The sequence below is a fragment of the Agelaius phoeniceus genome, chromosome 9 (genome assembly GCF_051311805.1).
Source record: "Agelaius phoeniceus isolate bAgePho1 chromosome 9, bAgePho1.hap1, whole genome shotgun sequence".
NCBI lineage: Eukaryota > Metazoa > Chordata > Aves > Passeriformes > Icteridae > Agelaius > Agelaius phoeniceus.
This window is the reverse complement of record NC_135273.1, coordinates 13,667,149-13,684,029: the sequence shown is the minus strand read 5'-3', so window position 1 is coordinate 13,684,029 and position 16,881 is coordinate 13,667,149. Positions and strand designations below refer to the sequence as shown.

The window sequence follows — 16,881 nt, the reverse complement described above, 5'->3', positions numbered from 1 at the left end:
TTGTGCCTGTTTTTGTCTCTCTGGCCTGCTGTTTGACACAGCTTTCCTGGAATACAGCAAAGAAATTTGGCCATAGTCTTCCTGTGACACAGGCTTTTTCTATTACTGTACTCTAGAAATAAGACACATTCCTGTTTCTGTTGTCATCTGTTCTGTCCCAAGGGCTCCCACCCTCATCCAGCATCTCCTTCTCCTTGGCCACATGACTGTTCTGCTTCCTGCATGTCCCACTTTCCACTTGGCCTGGAAGAAGCAAAGGCCAGTCATGCCAGTTGATTAAAATGACATTCTCACTCCTATGATCATCACAGCCACAAAACACTTCAGCTAAAATTATTTTCTTCCTAGACAAATTTCCTAATTTTTTTTCAAAATCCCAATTTTGTATCATTTAAGAATCTGTTTATTATAACCAGCCCATCAACTCCCTTGTGAAAATTGCCCATCCAGGTACCCCTGGGACCCTCTCCTCAAGAGCATATAAAAGCCTGAATAATTACTGTATAAATGTGCTGATTTGACCCAGTTGTGAATCAGTTTAATCCACATCTCTAGATGCCCTGAGAATTGGGACCCTATTAAATGTTCTTTACTCACAGCTACAGAAAATCCCCTGCATTCCATTAAGCCGTTGCCTCAGCACAGCGGGAAATTAACCTGATACGTTGTGATTTGTCTTCAGCAAATCCACTTGGCCTCCCGGCCTCCTCGCTCTGCTTTTCTCTAGGTGCACAGTAACTGATGGCTTTATTAATTGTTCAAACAACTCATCAAAAAGGCCCTAATCTGCCCTGTCCTTCCCACAGTCCCTTCAAAACCAGGTACTTGCTTTCTTTTTGTGAAGCTTTTGAGATTCTACTTCAGCTTCTGTTGCTGGTCTGATGCTGGATAATATCCCCCTACCCAGTGCTTTGGGTTTAACCTCGGAGGTTTGCAGGATTTCACGGAGGGGGCAGAGGGAAGTTGCTGCAAATCTCTTTGTGAGCTGTACCAAAGGATCAGGGTTGGTAGTGAACTACAAGTTTCTGAGTTCACATTGTTCCCATCAGGTCTTCCTGGACAGGATCTGTTTGCAAGTAATTCTTTCCAGATTCTGACAGGTTTTCTTATCACTGTCTGCAAATGTTTGCATCAAAGCAAACCCTTCTTGGGTGGGGAATGACACAGAGGAGACATTTTCCTTTTCAGCTGCCTTTTTATCTCTCTTTGCTCCCATTAAGTAGGTGAGCAGAAGCTTCCCCAAGCCATTCTGGTGGCTCCTTTATGCTTAGAAATCTTGTTCTCACTCCTTTGACCTGCTTTGCTAATTCACTGCTTCACTTCTCTTGCTTTGCCTCGGTGCTGCTCTTTCTTGCTAATCCCAAAGAAAAATCTGCTTTCTTCTCCCATTGCCTTTACAAAGAGGTTTTCAAAGGCTGCGATACCGCAGCCACATTGTGGTGGAAGGTGATGTGCAGATTGTTTTATCAGCTGGGGTTTTTGGCATTTTGTGCTGCCTTTGAGGGGCTGAAGGAATGAAGTTAAGAAGTTTTCTTACACTTTTTATTTATTTTCCTTTGAAGCCTCAGGGATGTCATTTGAGGTCTGTGCTGCTTTGATAGAATGAATGGTTTGGATGTGAGCTTTTGGACCCTCACATTGCAGCTGGAGGAATGCGTAGAAAGAGATTTCAGCATCTTTCCAAAACACTGTCTTTGCAGTTAGATAGGTTTCATCAGTCTCAACATAGTCTGATTAGGGATTGATTTCGACTGGGGAAATTATCTTAATTTGACTTTTAATTAAGTGTAGTAGTCAGTGTAAATGTTCTTCCCATTGTACAAATAATTTAAGGGCTGCTTGTTGATTAGGAATAGGTTTAGTTGATGAGACTTGCTGTGAAATAGGAGTGTCGGTACAACCTTGCACACTTCCAGCTCTGATGACACAAAACTAAAATTTAATCATGTTTCCCCCCCATGGTTAATGCCCTTGTTTCATCTATTCTTTCATTAACTCATTCTTCCACAGGTGATGTCAGTATTTAATGCATTTTCCATTTTTTCAACATTTGTGGACTAATAGTAAGAAAACAATTTTAGAGCTCTTCTGTCCCTAATTCTCCAGGATACTCCATACAGAAGCAAGAGAGGACACGTGCTCTGCTTGTACTTCCTAGCAGAATTAATGTTAAAGCTCTGACCTTAATTTCTACAGTTTTGGGGTCTCTGTGTAAGTCTGGAGGGATCTGGTAAATTCCAGGCTGGCAGCCAGGCCTGGGCTGCCCACTGCACCCAGAGCTAGGAGGAGTCCTGGGGTGTATCCTTATGGAGCAGCTTAGGTACACTATAGGAAGCTTCTGAAATGTATCCTTGTTACAGACTGACCCCTCCCTGTGTAACTGTCTGGTCTTCCAACTCCAAAAGGGAGATGAGTTCTGGCTCCCTGTGCAGAGCCCTGGTGCTGGAGATAACTTGATTTAACTTTAATTTGAGCTATTCTTACCTTTTAGGCGGGTTGGCTCGGGCTGCCTGATTTCTCAGAGCAGAAGAAATGCTGGGCAGAGATTTGTGTAAACGTCACTCCTGTGTGTTATCATGCCCACTCTTCTCCCCAGGTTGTGTTAAGGCAGATCTATGTTCATCTAGACTGCTGTTGACCAAAGTTTGTGTCTAAAGCTTCTCTTGAAACCTGAAGCTCTCTTTAAATGAAACTGGCTCCACAGTAGCTTCAGGCGAGCTCCTCCAGCACTTCACACCCCATAGGTTTCAAAAGTATTTCCTCTTTTCCTGTGTAAATCTTCTTTGTCTAAATTAGGCTGTGTATTTCTTGCCCCATCCCTGGGGAGCCAGATAAATATTACTCACTGTTCTCTTTCTGACCTCATTTTACATAATGGAGTGTGTTTGCTCTATTCCTCCTTCTCTTTGCAAACTAATCAGGCTAATTAATTTCTTGTGCTCTACCCCATAGCTACAATTTCTGCTAAGCCCTGTGTTCTTATTGTGCCACTCCAGCCTCACTTTCTGGGCTTGCAGAGACTCCTTCTTGGAGACCTTGATGTGTATACAAGCTGGGAATCTTCTACTGCTGGTGCCTGAGTCCTGGCAGCGGTTCCTGAGGCCAGGAGCTCATTACTGCTTGTACTTTGTGTTGCTGGGACCCACAGAAATGCTTTTAGTCAGAATAAGGATACTGGCTTACACTGCTTATAGCATCTGCCCCCTTTCTTCATGCACTGATATTCCCCAGAGCAGAGAACTCCCCACAGCTCATTGCACGTGTTCTTTCCTTCTTGTAAGAACTGACTGGATCACTGGCACTGGAGCACTTGGTAGGACTGGAACCAAATCCTGTCAGTGGGACTCCTGTCTCCTGGCACCAGGACAGACCTGTGCCAGCCAGTGTTCTGGAGACCACTTGCAGGGGGGTTTAACACAGGGTACAACCGTGCTTATCTTGCAAGATGTGGTCCCAAACTATTTGAGGATGGAGTAAGTAAAAAGACACCTAAAGTAGAGAGTTGAAGGGGTGCTCCAAGGGAACAAAGATGCTTGGGGTCTCTGCCAAGCATCCTGATGAAGGAGAGTTTGTGGTTTCTGCAGATGACATAAAACTCAAGTACTTTGTCTCTTAGGGTAGACATCTTTGCTGGTGTGCTCAGGTTGTCAGGGTTTATGCAATGGGGCTCACTGGGGTTCGTTTCACAGCTTTCCCTGTTAACCTTCCAAGTTTTGCTTTCCCTCCCTTTCTTACACATTCTACCTTTTGGGTAGCTTTCTGCCCTTTCAGTGTGTTTTTCTCACCAGGGTAGCAAGTGAGACCCTCAGCAGTGTGTATATATATGCTCTTCCAGCCCCTGGCATTGGATTCCTCATTATGCATCTATATAATTCTTCCTCCAGTGCTTTTAGAAAGTACAAAACACTAACCAGGTCAGCAACAACCTTGTTATCACAGGCTCCGAGTCTCTGGGAACTGTAATCCTGTTGTTTGGATGAGCTTGTGTCAGTTTTGCTTTCTGTCACTGCTGCACAGTCGCTGACACAGATGATGTTTGACTTTGTTTTCTCGTTGCCAAGTGCAGCTGAGACTGAGCCCAGTCTGGGGCCTGCGTATTTGGCCGAGGAGTCTGCTGGCACGAGGGGGGAAGGGAAGCTGCTGTCAACAGGGCTGCCCAGCTCTTCTTTGTGCTCTGTGGGTGACCAGAAGTCTGGGTGTCATTGAGGGATAAAGGTGTCTCTTCTTCAGAGACAGCCAGTGAGCCAGCTGCATGTGTACAGCGCTCAGAATACACACAGCTGGCTCTGAACCCAGGGGTTTCTGCCAGCCTGGGTGATAATTTGTGTTTACAGCACAGTGGCATGGCCTCTGTCCTCTCCTTCAGTCTGTATCTTTGGCTCTGTGGGTTCTGGAGCAGGACAGAGGCCATGGCACTGCATTAATCTGGGAAATGCTCACTGGAAATGCTCTGGTGGGCATTGATAAAATATGATCTTTAAGCTGCAGCCTGGGAGTGCTCACTTGCCCCATCTCTTTGCCGCAGAACAGGAGCCACATCATAGCTCATGCATCCACACAGAGCATCTTCTCCCATCCCTGTCTCATTGGGAGTTTACTCTCCTTGCTGGGATGTCACTGTAGACATTGCTGTTTTTCCAAGAAACACCTGAACCTCAGTGTTTCCTTGCTAGGCTGGAGTCTCAGTGAGAGCTTGCTGCAGCAATTGCTGTGCAGCTGGAAACGCAAAACAGCTTCATGCTGAGCATGGAGGTCAGCAGTGTCAAAACCACCAGGCTCATGAGGAGCCAGGACCAGTCCCGTGGCTAAAACATCTCGTTTTGTTTCTGTCAGGTTCGCTCCATCAGCATCAACGTGAGGAAGAACCTTGCTTTCAACACGCTGAGCCAGGAGCTGCTGCTGAAGGAATTCTCGACGATCTCCTGAAGCGGGGACGCTGCGGCAGCGCGGGCGGAGCCGGGCCGGCCCCGGTGGGCAGGGACACTCGGCTCTGCGGCCGGTCGCCTCCTGCCTGCGGAAGGGACTGTGTTTCTTTTAGGGGAACGCCTTGCTGCTGTGTGTTTGATCCCAAAGGAATGTGTTTAAACAGAACTTGGGCTGAGGAGAGCTGATTGGCATGTTGAGGAGGAAGCAACTTTTTATGGTGCCACGGGAGTTGGGCAGCCATTCCTGTGACATAGCAATGGGAGATTCCCTCCACAGCCTCAGGGAAAATGCACTGGAAACCTTTGTAGCAGAGCTGGGGAGAGCTCACAACTGAAATAATAAAACCAGCCCAGCTGTGTGAAACTGTTCTGGGTAGAGATTGCTCACCTGCTCTATGGGGAAAGCTCTTTGGTCCCAGGTGAGGGCTGTTCTTGTCCATCAGCCTGGGTCAATGTGTCCTCCTGTCATGTAAGTCAAATCCATTGCCATCCCATTGGGAATGGCTTTGGATTATAAAACAGTTTCCCCAAGGAGCAGGCCTTGCTCACTCCTGTCTCCTGATGTCAAAAGGTGTCACTTCAACCAAGCCATTGAAAAAGGGGAAATTTTGCTTCCAAGGCTGTTGGCTTGCAGGGTCCAGTGTGAGCCAGGATCCAAGAATATGGGTCATCAAACAGAGCACTTTGTCACTGGAGACCTGCTCTGCTTGGGGTCACTGTTGCTTCTGGTAGCCCCAGCTCATCTGCTGTTTCTAAGGTAGAGGGACATTTTTAGATATTTGGTTTTCATGGGGCAGAGGCTGACTCCTTCTCCCCACTCACCTTGTTGCCCATCAGAGACCGCTTTGCGACAATCCTCCTCTTCCTCACAGGAACATCTGCCTTGCACATGTTTGCAGGTGCCTGGTGACCTTCATAAATGAAGAAGTCTCCAGTTTTTCCTTTGTGTGTAGCACACAGTTAAAATGCATCTGGAGAAGTAGTGACTTCACGTTCTCGCCCTCCTGTCTTCACCAAGCGACGTTCAGCCGTGTCTGCTGAGGGCTTCCCAAGGAGGAGCTCTGGGATGATGCTCTGGGTCACAGGCAGACTGCTCCCAGAGCCAGTGCTGCAGAGGTGCCCACATCTGGCAGAGCCTGTTTAGAGTGCTGTGTCAGGCTTCCAGCTCAGGAATACACAGCATGAACACCTGTTCCACACCTGTTCCCTGCTCATGCATTTTCAGCTCCCAGCAGTGATGTTATGATACTAGGATCTGGCCTGACTTGGTGGACTGAAGTAGAGAAGTTATTTCCATCTCAGATCCACTGGTTTTTTTCCTCCCCCTAGAAAACATGTTTTTTTAAACAAAGTGCCTAGTCCTGCTCTTAGCCTTGTAGGTTAGTGTGAGTAATGTGGATGTCATGCTCATTTACTACCATTTTTAGGCAAGGCTTTTTTCATGCTAATGTGCGTTAATTGTGTTAATGTTTCATCTTACCTGCTATGAGCATGGGAAACTGAAAGCTGTGTCCTTGGCCACCCACTGGGCACAACACTGATGACATCCCTGTGCTTTCCTTGGGAGCACTGGCTTCTCTCAGCAGATGATACTATTCCTCAGCAGGGAATTGTCTGGCTTTTAACAGCTAAGCCAGACATTTCTTTGCTTTCTGCCATGCAAGTGTATGGGAATGTGTATGTGTCAGAGGGACAGTGCTTAGGGGAGAGCAAGCAGGCTCCATAAAATCACTGCTTGAGAACAGGCCAGGGCATGTAGAGGAGGCAGCTTCTCCAGTGGAAAATGAGGAACAGATGTTTGCAGTACGTGGTGCTTGTCTGGGGGGATAGAAGGGGATCTCACCCTCTGAGGGGTGGGATCTCACCTTCTCAAGGGGACTTGAGGTGCAGCCCCAGCACTGTGACTGGTGGGGCATTGAGTCATCCAGCTGTCCTCATGCCTCCTGTTCTCTGAGCCCATTTAGGCTGAGCCTAGACACATACATGAGAGAGTTTGGGATGAGTCTGCTTCTGACTTGGCAGCCTCTGGAATTTTCAGCTTCTCACTCTGGGCTCAGCTATCCTGTCTCCCTGAGGGTGCTCCCTTGCTGGGATGATCATAGAAGCCCAGGCATGTGTAGGATCAGTTCCTGAGCCCAGCCCTTATCCAAGTCTGAGCTGGGGAAGACTGTGATACATGTCCTCTTGTCACACTGTCACTGAACCAAGCACTGTAAATGGATGTACATACAAACCTAGAACTCAATAAATAGCAGAGCCCCATCTGTCCAGAGTGTGCAGTGTTTGTCCTTCACTGGAGGGAGAGTGGGGTGGTTGGGGAGTGGTCCTGTCACCATTTGGTGGCACACTGGCTGCAGCAGGGCTGTCACCTGTCCTTGGGCTCTTCCTGCCTGTGCAGAGGGAGGCTGTGGTGCTGCACAGTGATGCTCTGTCCTTGTGTGCAGGTACCACCCTGTAGTCAGCATCCCTCTTCCTCCTACGTGTCCCTGTGGCTGGCACTAAGGAAACCATGAGCAAGGCTGAGCCCATGAGCGAGGGATGCAGGGACCTGCCTGTGCATGGTGTGATGCTCTCTGTTGCTGGTGTCAGCAAACTCCTGCTCACAGATTCTGCTGCACATTTGTCTGCTTTGTTAAACACCCTACTACAATTTGTGTTTTGAGGCCAGCTTGAACTGAGCAGAAAGTCATTTAAATCTTAATGTTCAGCTTCAGGATGTGTGTGACAGCCTCCAACTTCCCTGTATCTGATCTGAGCAGGTGAGTGTATTTTGTTATATCTAATTCATAACTCTGTCTGTTATTGGAAGAGCTGTTTCTGAGGCTTGGGAAGTGTGGGGAGAAGTCAGATTGCTACCTTTAAATTATGCAGCAGCTGCAGAGAGACAAATACTTTACAAAATAATGACCTGGAAGAGAATTGAATTTGAGCTAAACTTTGGAGGGAGTTACTAAGAGTTGTTTTGTAAGTGTCACTGATTTTTGATCTTTTTTTCCTGAGCTCTTACAGGTCCCACTTTTCATGCAGACTCGAGAGGGGGGCAGGCAGCTCCTCAGGAGCTGAGTCTTCCCTGCATGGGCCAGCAGCTCCAAAGGGTGTTCTGTGTTTTCTTAGGAGCTGCCAGGAGCAGGTAGTAGCAAGCCAAGCCCCTGATCGTGTGCTGCAGCCAGAGGGCAGGGTGCACCTTTGCCCACCTGCCGTGTTTGCTTTGCAAACCTCTTTGTCCTCTTCCTGGTGATGGCTATTGCCTGCTCTGGTCCTGTATCCAGGCACAGGGGCCATTCCTCTGCAGGATCGAGCTGCCTTCCATGTGAGCAGGTCCTGGTGTCTGCTGTGGGGTGCTTTCCTCAACCCCACTTGAAGAATTGGACACTCCCTGCTCTGGGGTCCTGCACACTGTTCCATGGTGGATATCAGCAGAAGCCCTGGAAAGAGACATCTCCTAGACAGCACTTGCACAAGGGACCAACCCCAGCGTGCTCCACCTGCTTCCCCACACGTCCTTCTCAGCATGGAGCTGCTCTCTCCCCTAGCTCCCCTTCCAGTACAGGGCAGGCAGAGGGAGTGGCTGTTCCCCCTGCCAGGTCACAGCTGGCACTGTGTGTGTTGGGACAGTGTGTGGCCAGCTGTTAATGGTAAGATTTACAGCTGGCACTCAAAAGCAGCTCTTGGTCAGCACTGAGGACTTTTGAGTATTTATTCTCATCTCTTGTGGGGCTCTGTTTTCCTGTTTGGTGCTTGTTGGTATGAGCAGGGTTGTGCTGGATAGAAGTTTGATGGGCTTCTTTGGCAGATGAGGCATTGCAGTAACCTCAAAGAGGTAAAGCCCAGATTTGGAAAGAGTAGAAATCCAAAGGGGCCGGTTTAAGATTGCCTTTTTTCCATGGTGGCAACTTATTAATGCCTTTGCTGGTGCTTTCAGGGGGAGGGTTAGTGATGAATGGAAGTCTGGACCAGCAGTCTAGAGAAGGGCTGGTGCAAGGCTGGTGGGACCTGGAGGCCCCTGGGGCTGCTGAGAGTCCTTTGTGCTGGTCAGAGCTCTGGTTCTCCCACCTACAGCACAGAGTGGTTGTGCCCAGGGGGCACTGATCAAGCAGAGGGGTGATCCCAAATGTATCTGATAGGCAGCACCCTCGAGGGAGCATTGCTGAATGCTGTTGTCTTTCTAAAGCTTCTTTGGGCCACCCTGGCAGATGCTCAGGGCTGCAGACCTCAGATCTGACCCAGTGTGGCTGCCACCCCTCAGGGTTGTGACTGGCTGCAAAGAGAGATGCTCAGAATGGGGCTTCCCCAGCTGTGCCCTACAGCTGCCCACATCACCCAGGACCAGCAGCTTGTGCCTAGAGGAGCTCCTGCTCTCTGGGACAGAATGGGGCTCCCCTGGAGCTCCTGACATCTCAGCTCATCCCAGGGGGCCAGAACAAGCACAGGGTCCAGTGCTGCCCTCTCCCAGCTTGGCAGCTGCAGAGCACAGGCTGGACCATGCTCTGCAGCTTCTGCTCTCTGTGCTGTCCCTCCAGGGTTAATTGAATCATGTGGCTGGAAATTGAATCCAATTGAATAGATTAAATGAGCTGGGCTTGCCTCTCACTGCAGCAAGCTCAGAGCCTTGCCAAGCTGCTGCCAGAGGCTGGGAGCTCCCAGGAGTCCTGTGGGGGCAGGAAGGGGCTGGGGGGGCTGCAGGGATGGACACCCACTGTGCTGGGCTGCTTGTCCAGCTCTGCTGTGACAGATGGACCCTCGGCCATTTCCCAGTGATGTGCAGCCTGGCTGTGTCCCAGGGCCCGCGGGTCACTCTGCTACAGGCACACAGAGGTTGGCTTGGCTCCTTTCCCTTCTGAAGCAATTAATGACTAATTAGCTGGAGCTCCCCTGCTCCAGGGTTCAGCCAGGGTGCTCCCAACAGTGTTCAGGGGCCGGGATGCTCTAATGACCTGTGGCTGCTCAGGAGTTCCAATCCTGTTGTTCCCCCAGCCTACAAGTGGTGCTCCAGCAGCACTCCAGTCCCATGCCCTGCTTTCAGCCCCTTGCTGCAACCAGTGGCAGGCCAGTGGGATGGGATAGGATGGATTGGGATGGGCAGCTGAGACCAGAGTCACAGTGGAGACATCCCTGCCCTGCCCTGGCAGAGCAGGAGGACACGTGTCCGCAGTGTGGACTCACTCGTGACAGAGATGCACATCTGTTCTCCTAGCAAACCTGAGCTGCTGAAAGAGTCCCTGGTGTGGCATCCAGCGTGGCATAAATGGAGGTTGGAAATAGTATCTAGTTCCTCTTTAATTAAAACTTGAGCCCACAGGCACTGAGCACACAAACATGAGACGCTTTGTAATGCTGGGAGGGCTTTTGGGACACAGGGTTATGTCCTGAGCCCAGGAATGCTCCAGTCTCCACTTCCCAGACTTAAGTATTTTCTTCACACAGACTTTGTATCTGTTGTGCAGAAGTGGCAAAGAAACATTCTGGGCGGACACAGAGCCCCCCTGCAGCCCACCAGCAGTGAGGCCATGCTGGGGAACCCCTCCTTGCCAGAGGGATAAGCAGAGGCAGGTGCCTGGCTTTCGAGGATACAGAGTGTGATGCAAAGTCCTTTCTCCCTCCTGCACACCCAGATTTCTCATACCTGCTAGTTTGCATTTGACAGAGGAATTTCCCTTCCTCCTGCAGCATTCCTGCTTGCAAGGCTCTCCCAGCAGCTTGCAGGATCATCTGTTCCTCCTCCAGCTTTGCAAGATTTTTCAGCAGCTGAAATTCCCCCCAGGTCTGAATCTCACTGTGGATCCCACCTGCCCATGTGTCTCTGCAGGGTGGGTTAGTGGAGATGGGAGCAGCCCTCCCCTGTGTGTGTCCTGGCTGATGTCCCCCTGGGGCATCACCTCCCAGGGACCTGCTGGTCTGCTGCTGTAGCTGTTCCAAGATTCCCATCTCTGCAGAGACCGAGGGGCCCATCCTGGTCTCGTGTCACCCAGATCCATTTCCTCTGCAGATGTAGTAAATGTTGTGGTTTATTCCTGAGTGAGGCCATTTGCCCTGCCTGGAGCCCTTCCCAGACACCTGCATGGCCATGCACATCCAGCCCCTGGTGCAGAGCTGCTCATCTCCATCTGCTGGCACATTTACAAGGGGTGAAGCTGGTTTAAGGAGCTCCTCTTGCTTGCCCTCTGCCTCTGGAGCCAGTCCCTGGGGGCTGCATCCCTTGTCCCAGCCCGGGAGCTGCTCTTGAGCCCTCTCTGCTGGGGAAGCAGAGCTGTCCCTTGTCACCAAGTGTAAATCTGAGCCCAGAGACACCAGGTGACCACAGCCAAAATAGGATTAATGGCATCTGCTGGGAGCTCATCCCGAGGACTGCTATTGATGATCATGGCTTTAAAATACTGTTAACAGTGGATAAAGCACCGTGATTTCGAGCACTCCACAATTACATCTCTGTTTGAAATTTCCTAAAGATAGGATCAGACTCCTGAGTGCTGCTCTCTGCTTTTTCGATAGAACTAATAAGAATGGAGATTTGCAATTAGAGAGCGTGCAGGATGGTAGGGCAGATCAATGCCTTGTAGTTACCTAATGAAATGTTAAATTATGTCTTTCCCTCTCCCTGTCCCCTAATCACATCCACCCCCGGCTGCTTGCAGAGAGCAGAGGGCCTGGGGAGATCTCCCTGCATTCCTCTACCCCTGAGGTGCAGACCCAAGCACTCCTGACTCCTCTCCAGGGTCGTCTTCTGTGTTTTGGGACTGTCTTGGGTTCTCTGTGGAGCCTAGGGTTTTCAGCAGGGGAGTGTAGGGACTTGTGGCCCCAGAGCTGGGGTGTCCCAGCAGGGAGCAGGAGGCATAGATGAGCCAAAGGATCAGTCCAGTATTGCAGGGTAAATGTCTTGGAGGAGGAGCAGGGATGGTTGTGAGTGGGCTCAGCTTGGTCCAGCCTGGGTGTGGATGAGGCTGGTGGCAGCCAGGCACAGTTCTGTTTCCAGCCAGACTCCTAATCTGGTGAATTTCCAAACTTCTTCTCTTCCCCAGTTATGACAAGGCTGCAGTGGCCCCATGATGAGCTGGGGATGAACAAGGCTCCTGGACAGCACGACCCTGCTCATTCTTTCCAGCCCTTCTCACCCTAAGAGTCATTCCTGGCTGCAGCTTCACTGCCTGGGAGCAGCAGGAATCCTGTGCAGATGTCCCTTACCAAAGCTCTGCTGTCTTCGACAGGGTGACAGAGAGGCCACTCAGGGACCATGCCTGGGTGATTTCCATCATGATGAGGTGTCTGAGTGGTGCCAGGGACACCTTGCCTCACACGGCCTGGGGACACCCCATGGGGCAGCACCATGAGAACACCCAGCCTGTCTCCCTCTGTCTCCTACTCATCCCACCCCTCTGCTGGCTGTGCCAAGCCCTGGGGCTGGTTTACATGGCCCTGTTTTCCTCATGGCTCTCTGCTGCTGTTGCAGAGGTGAGTTTTGGGGACCTGGGTGCATCCACCAGACCCCTGCCTGCCCCAGCAGGCTCAATCCATCTACCTGCTGCCTGCCCTCCACACTTCCCTGGCCCTGGGCTTTGGAGCCTGGGTTTCATGGTTAGCTGAGCCTGTGGTGCCTGTGCCATGTGTTGGCCAGCTAGAGCATAGCCCTTCCTCCCAGTTACCCCGTGTAACTGGGATCTGGGCTCTCAGGAGCTGACAGAGCTCTTTCTATCCTCTGGAAATAGTTAATCCAGTGACATCTCCGCAGTGCAGACCACCAGCCCTGCCTGCAGCTGGCTCCTGCCCATCCTGAACCTGCTGATTGCTTTTGTGGTGGATGTGGCCAGCAGCAGCCAGGCTGCACAAGGCAAGCTTTGATTAAAGCCTCAGACACTGCTTAGGTGATTTTCCTCAGCCTGGCCCGTTCTTTTTGCATCTGCAGCACGTCCCGGTGAGATTGAGACATGTTGCAAGGGATGCTCAGCATTCTGGGGTGACTTTGCTGCTGTGCCTGTCCCTGTCCAGACACACTCACAGAGGCATCTCTGCGCCCAGTGCACCCACAGCAGGGCACCTGTCTGGGCTGGACAGGAGGGCAGAGACCAGAGCCATTCCTGCTGCTCCTCCCCGGGCAGCCTGCAGACCCCCACCTGCCAGTGCCCAGAGGAACATTTAGGGGAGAATGTTGTATTTTTCCCAAGCAGAGAAAGGCTCAGAGGCTGTGAATCCTGGCAGAATGCCCAGCCCTCATGTCTGCTACGAAAAGGAGCTGTAACCAGCGATCAAGTGAGTTGTGTCCCCCTTTTTCTACACTGGGGGGGGGGGGGGGGGGGGGGTGGGATATGTTAGCCTGGGCCTGGGCCTGTCCCATCCTTCCATGTGGTACCTACCAAACCTCCCAGCTTCCCCCCTCTCCCCAGCCTGGCAAAGCATCTCTTGCTTGCCTGCTAGAACAGGAGCACTTAGCTAGGATAAAAATAGCCATGTTTGCCTCCCAGTGGACCAGGGATGGCAGAAGGTGAAAACTTCCCTGTGCAGCTCTGCTGGGCTTGCCACATGCATAGCAGGATGGACCCCAAGGAAGGTGCAGTTGGTGGGTGAGCCTGGGCATGGATCACACAGTGCTCCCAACCCACCTCCCTGGGACACTGCTGGTCCCCAAGGCAGCCAAGGAAATGTGGGCAAACACGTGGTGGAGAGGGTGGAGGATGGAGGCTGGGGAGGCCAGGGAGCAGCAGGATGGACAAGCCCAGGAGTGCAGGGGCTCTGTGGGCTGGCCAGCTCCAGCTTTGCTTGTCAGGCTAAGCAGAGGGGGCACTGCTGGAGCTGTCCCGGGAGTTTCCCTCCAGGCAGTCAGTGCAGGCAGGCTCCGTGCACTGGCCGGGCCACAGGGAGGGCTGGGGGAATGTGTTTAGTTCTCTGAGCATTTCTCCACTGCGTTTTCCTTGCTAAATGGCTCTTATTTTTAGATCCAGGCAGTTGCTAAGCATCACTGCCTCGCTAAGGCGGCTTCTTTCATGGCTTGACACCAAAGCACGCTGACAACATGCTGCCTCGTGAGCGCGGCCCTCCCTCCTCTGCTCTGGATTCCCTTCTGCCCTGCGGCTCCCGTGTGGCGGGCTGGCACAGCGACCAGGAGGGATGCTTTGCCTCCTCCCGCAGCCCCTGCTCTCCTCTGTCTCTCTGCATGGGTGAGAGAATGAAGGGAGGAGCGCTGGGAAGCGATGGGAGCTGGACGGCCCCTGAGACGTGCCCAGGACCCCTGTCATAGTGCAGTCAGTACTCAGGCAGTGGCATGACAAAAGCCCCCGGCTTTGTCCATGGAGGGGACTCTCCAGCACAGTCGGCATCCCCCGGGGATGGCTTCGTGCACAGATGGCAACAAATAACCAGGGGCAGCAGCGGGACATCAAGTTCCCAGTGCCAGATGTACCGGTGGGCTGTGAGCTCCTCTCTTGGCAGCACCGTGCCTGTGGAAGCCTCCCCAAGTATGCAGCTGCTTCGTTTTTTCCCTGGGGCCGCAGGAGATGGGGGTAAAATCCTGCTGAAGACTCCAACCCTGCATGGAAAGCCATGCTCGGGATGGGGACGGCAGTGGGATCCGCTTCTGTGCTTGGCTGCAGGCAGAGGGACCTGGCCGCCCTCCCCACCCCTCTCCTGCATCTCCTGACCCCTGCCCATCCCCTCTGTCTCGGGCCGGTTTCTCATCCAGCCTCTCCCCCCGGGCGGGGGTGCAACAGCCCCGCGGGAGCGGGCAGGGCTGGGGTTTCCCTTCCTGGGGGTCGCACGGCGCAGCCCGGGATGGGCACTGACACGCAGGGCTCGGGGCACCATCGCTCGCCCGCAGGGGCTGTGGGGGTCTGCACCCCTCCTGCCCCGCGCCTTCTCCATCTCTGTCCGCTTCTCCGTCCCTGCGCGGTGCCTGATACCCGGGGCTCTCCCTTGCCCCTGGAGCCCGCACCTCGCTGCGGTCCGGAGCCGCTCTCTCCCTGCCTGCCTCTTCCCGGGAGCGCCCCCGCTCTCCGCCCCCCGCCCGTGCCTCAGTTTCCCCGCGGCGGCGGGGCCGGGCTGGCGGTTCCCGGGAAGAGGCGGGGAAGGACGAGAGGGAGGGGGCGGCCGTGCCCAGCCCCGGCGGCGGCGGCGGCGGCGGGGACCGGGGCGGCTGCGCGCTCCTGCTGCCGAGCCGAGCCGTGCCGAGCCGAGCCGTGCCGTGCCGAGCTCCCGGCACCGCCGGCCCCTTGGCGCTGCCGCGCTGAGCGGCGCTGAGCGGCGGGGCGGGGGGAGGCGGCGGCCGCGGGCAGCCCCTGCCCGCCGGCGCAGCCCGTGCGCCCCGTCGCCGTTCCCCCCGCCGCTCGGCGGGGCGGGAAGATGCGGAGCAAGGGCAGGAAGGAGAGCCTGTCCGACTCCCGCGACCTGGACGGCTCCTACGACCAGCTGACGGGTGAGTGCCGCCGCCGGGGAAGGTGCAGCAGCCACTCGGACACGGCGCGGGGCGGTCCCGGGCAGCCGCTTCCAGCCCCGCTTCCAGCCCCGCTCCCTGCCCGCTCCCAGCCCCGCTCCCAGCCCCGCTCCCTGCCCGCTCCGCTTCGCCGCACGCCTTGCTCGGGGAGAGGGGAAACGGCCGCGACCCCGGCGCTGGAGCAGGGGAACAGTCCCGACCCCCGGGGGGAGGGTGCTCCGGGGCGATAGGGCTGGTCCCAGCCTGCAGGGGCTGTCCCGAGGCAAGGAAAGGGCCCCGGGCAGGGGGTGGAATGCTTGGATCGCTTTTGGCCGCCCCCAGGTTCACACTCCCGCACTGTTACGCCCAAGCCCCTCGGGACACCAGGGTCCGGCGCTGGGCTCTCTCTGCCGTGCCTTGGGCCCCCGCCGCACCCTGGGGTGGCACAGCCGCATCCCGGCAGCAGATTCCCCAGGGAAGAGATGCTCACTCCTCTCAGAAAACCCCAGCAGCACCACGGTGCCTTCACTCATCACCCGGTGTCCCCTAGAGCACCCCTTGAGATGTCCTGCCCCTGGATGGGATAGCCGTGGGACAGAGAGGATTAAATCAACCCATTTGTGACCCTATTGTATTCCCCTTCATCCTCTGCCCAATGAGGGAATTGCCGAGCATCCCACATCCCACAACATCTGTCCGTCTGTCACACCTCATCTTCCACTGTCCGACAGGGAAGCAGCTGGGCTGGAGCTCACAACACCCCTCCTTCCCCACGTGCTCTCCGCAGATCAGGCCAAATCCTGTCCTCTTTCAGGGCCTCTGTTGCAGCTGTGAAATGGGGCAGCAGTTCCCAGCTGCCTTCTGGGACCCCGATGGAGCTGAACCATTCCTCAGCCAGTGGGGTTCGGTGTCCCTGTGCCGCAGGCGCTGTTGTGTGGGCACAGGCAGCTTCCCTGAGTCCCAGTGATGCTTTTCCTGCTGAAGTCTGGAAGGGGTGGATTTCAGGATTTGCTCTAGAATTTCAAATAGGTGGTGGTAGCAGAGCAGGACCTCTACTCTGCTTTCCTGAACAGCCCCACACATGGGAAACGCCGCTTACTGTCTGCCCAAACGTGCTGCAGGGAAGATATTTTTGAGCTGTGTAGGAACTTGGAACCCACACACAACTTTTGGTTTCTCCGGTAACTTTAAAATGTCCATATGGATTTAAATCAAATCAAAGTTAAAAATAAATTCGTCTCTCCAAGACTGAGACCTTTTATGCCGGGGCTTACCTCTGAGCCAGCTGTGCAGCAAACATGGATGGAGTGGAGCTGTACCACCATGCAAGTCCCTGCCCACAGGGATGGGGCTTTGGGGAACAAGGGTGGAAATATCTGCCCCATTTCCCAGAGTGGGAAACAGGCCCTGTAGGGCATGTCACTCATTTCCCATCTCTGTCAAGTCAGTGACCTGCCAGGGCAGAGCCTGCAGTAGCACCATGGAGGAGAAGGAGCTGGTCCCAGACTTCCCCTGTGCTGGCTGAATGCACTGAAGCTGATCTCCCCTATGCAAGGAAAGCTG

At 53.6% G+C, this 16,881-nt stretch overlaps 2 protein-coding genes across 3 annotated transcripts in view; both read left to right on the top strand.

Annotated features, from left to right (window-relative positions):
* Window positions 1–7,189, top strand: part of ARMH3 (armadillo like helical domain containing 3) — a 123,403-nt gene extending 116,214 nt beyond the window's left edge. The window contains exon 26 of the mRNA XM_054636936.2: window positions 4,834–7,189. Within this exon, the coding sequence (XP_054492911.1) occupies window positions 4,834–4,926 (93 nt within the window). The 3' untranslated portion in view covers window positions 4,927–7,189. The remainder of the gene's footprint in view (window positions 1–4,833) is intronic.
* Window positions 7,190–15,004: 7,815 nt separating this feature from the next.
* KCNIP2 (potassium voltage-gated channel interacting protein 2) overlaps window positions 15,005–16,881 on the top strand; it is a 43,179-nt gene continuing 41,302 nt past the window's right edge. For both annotated transcript variants that reach the window (XM_054637114.2, XM_077182968.1), the window contains exon 1: window positions 15,005–15,321. In XM_054637114.2, the coding sequence (XP_054493089.1) occupies window positions 15,249–15,321 (73 nt within the window). In that variant the 5' untranslated portion in view covers window positions 15,005–15,248. The remainder of the gene's footprint in view (window positions 15,322–16,881) is intronic.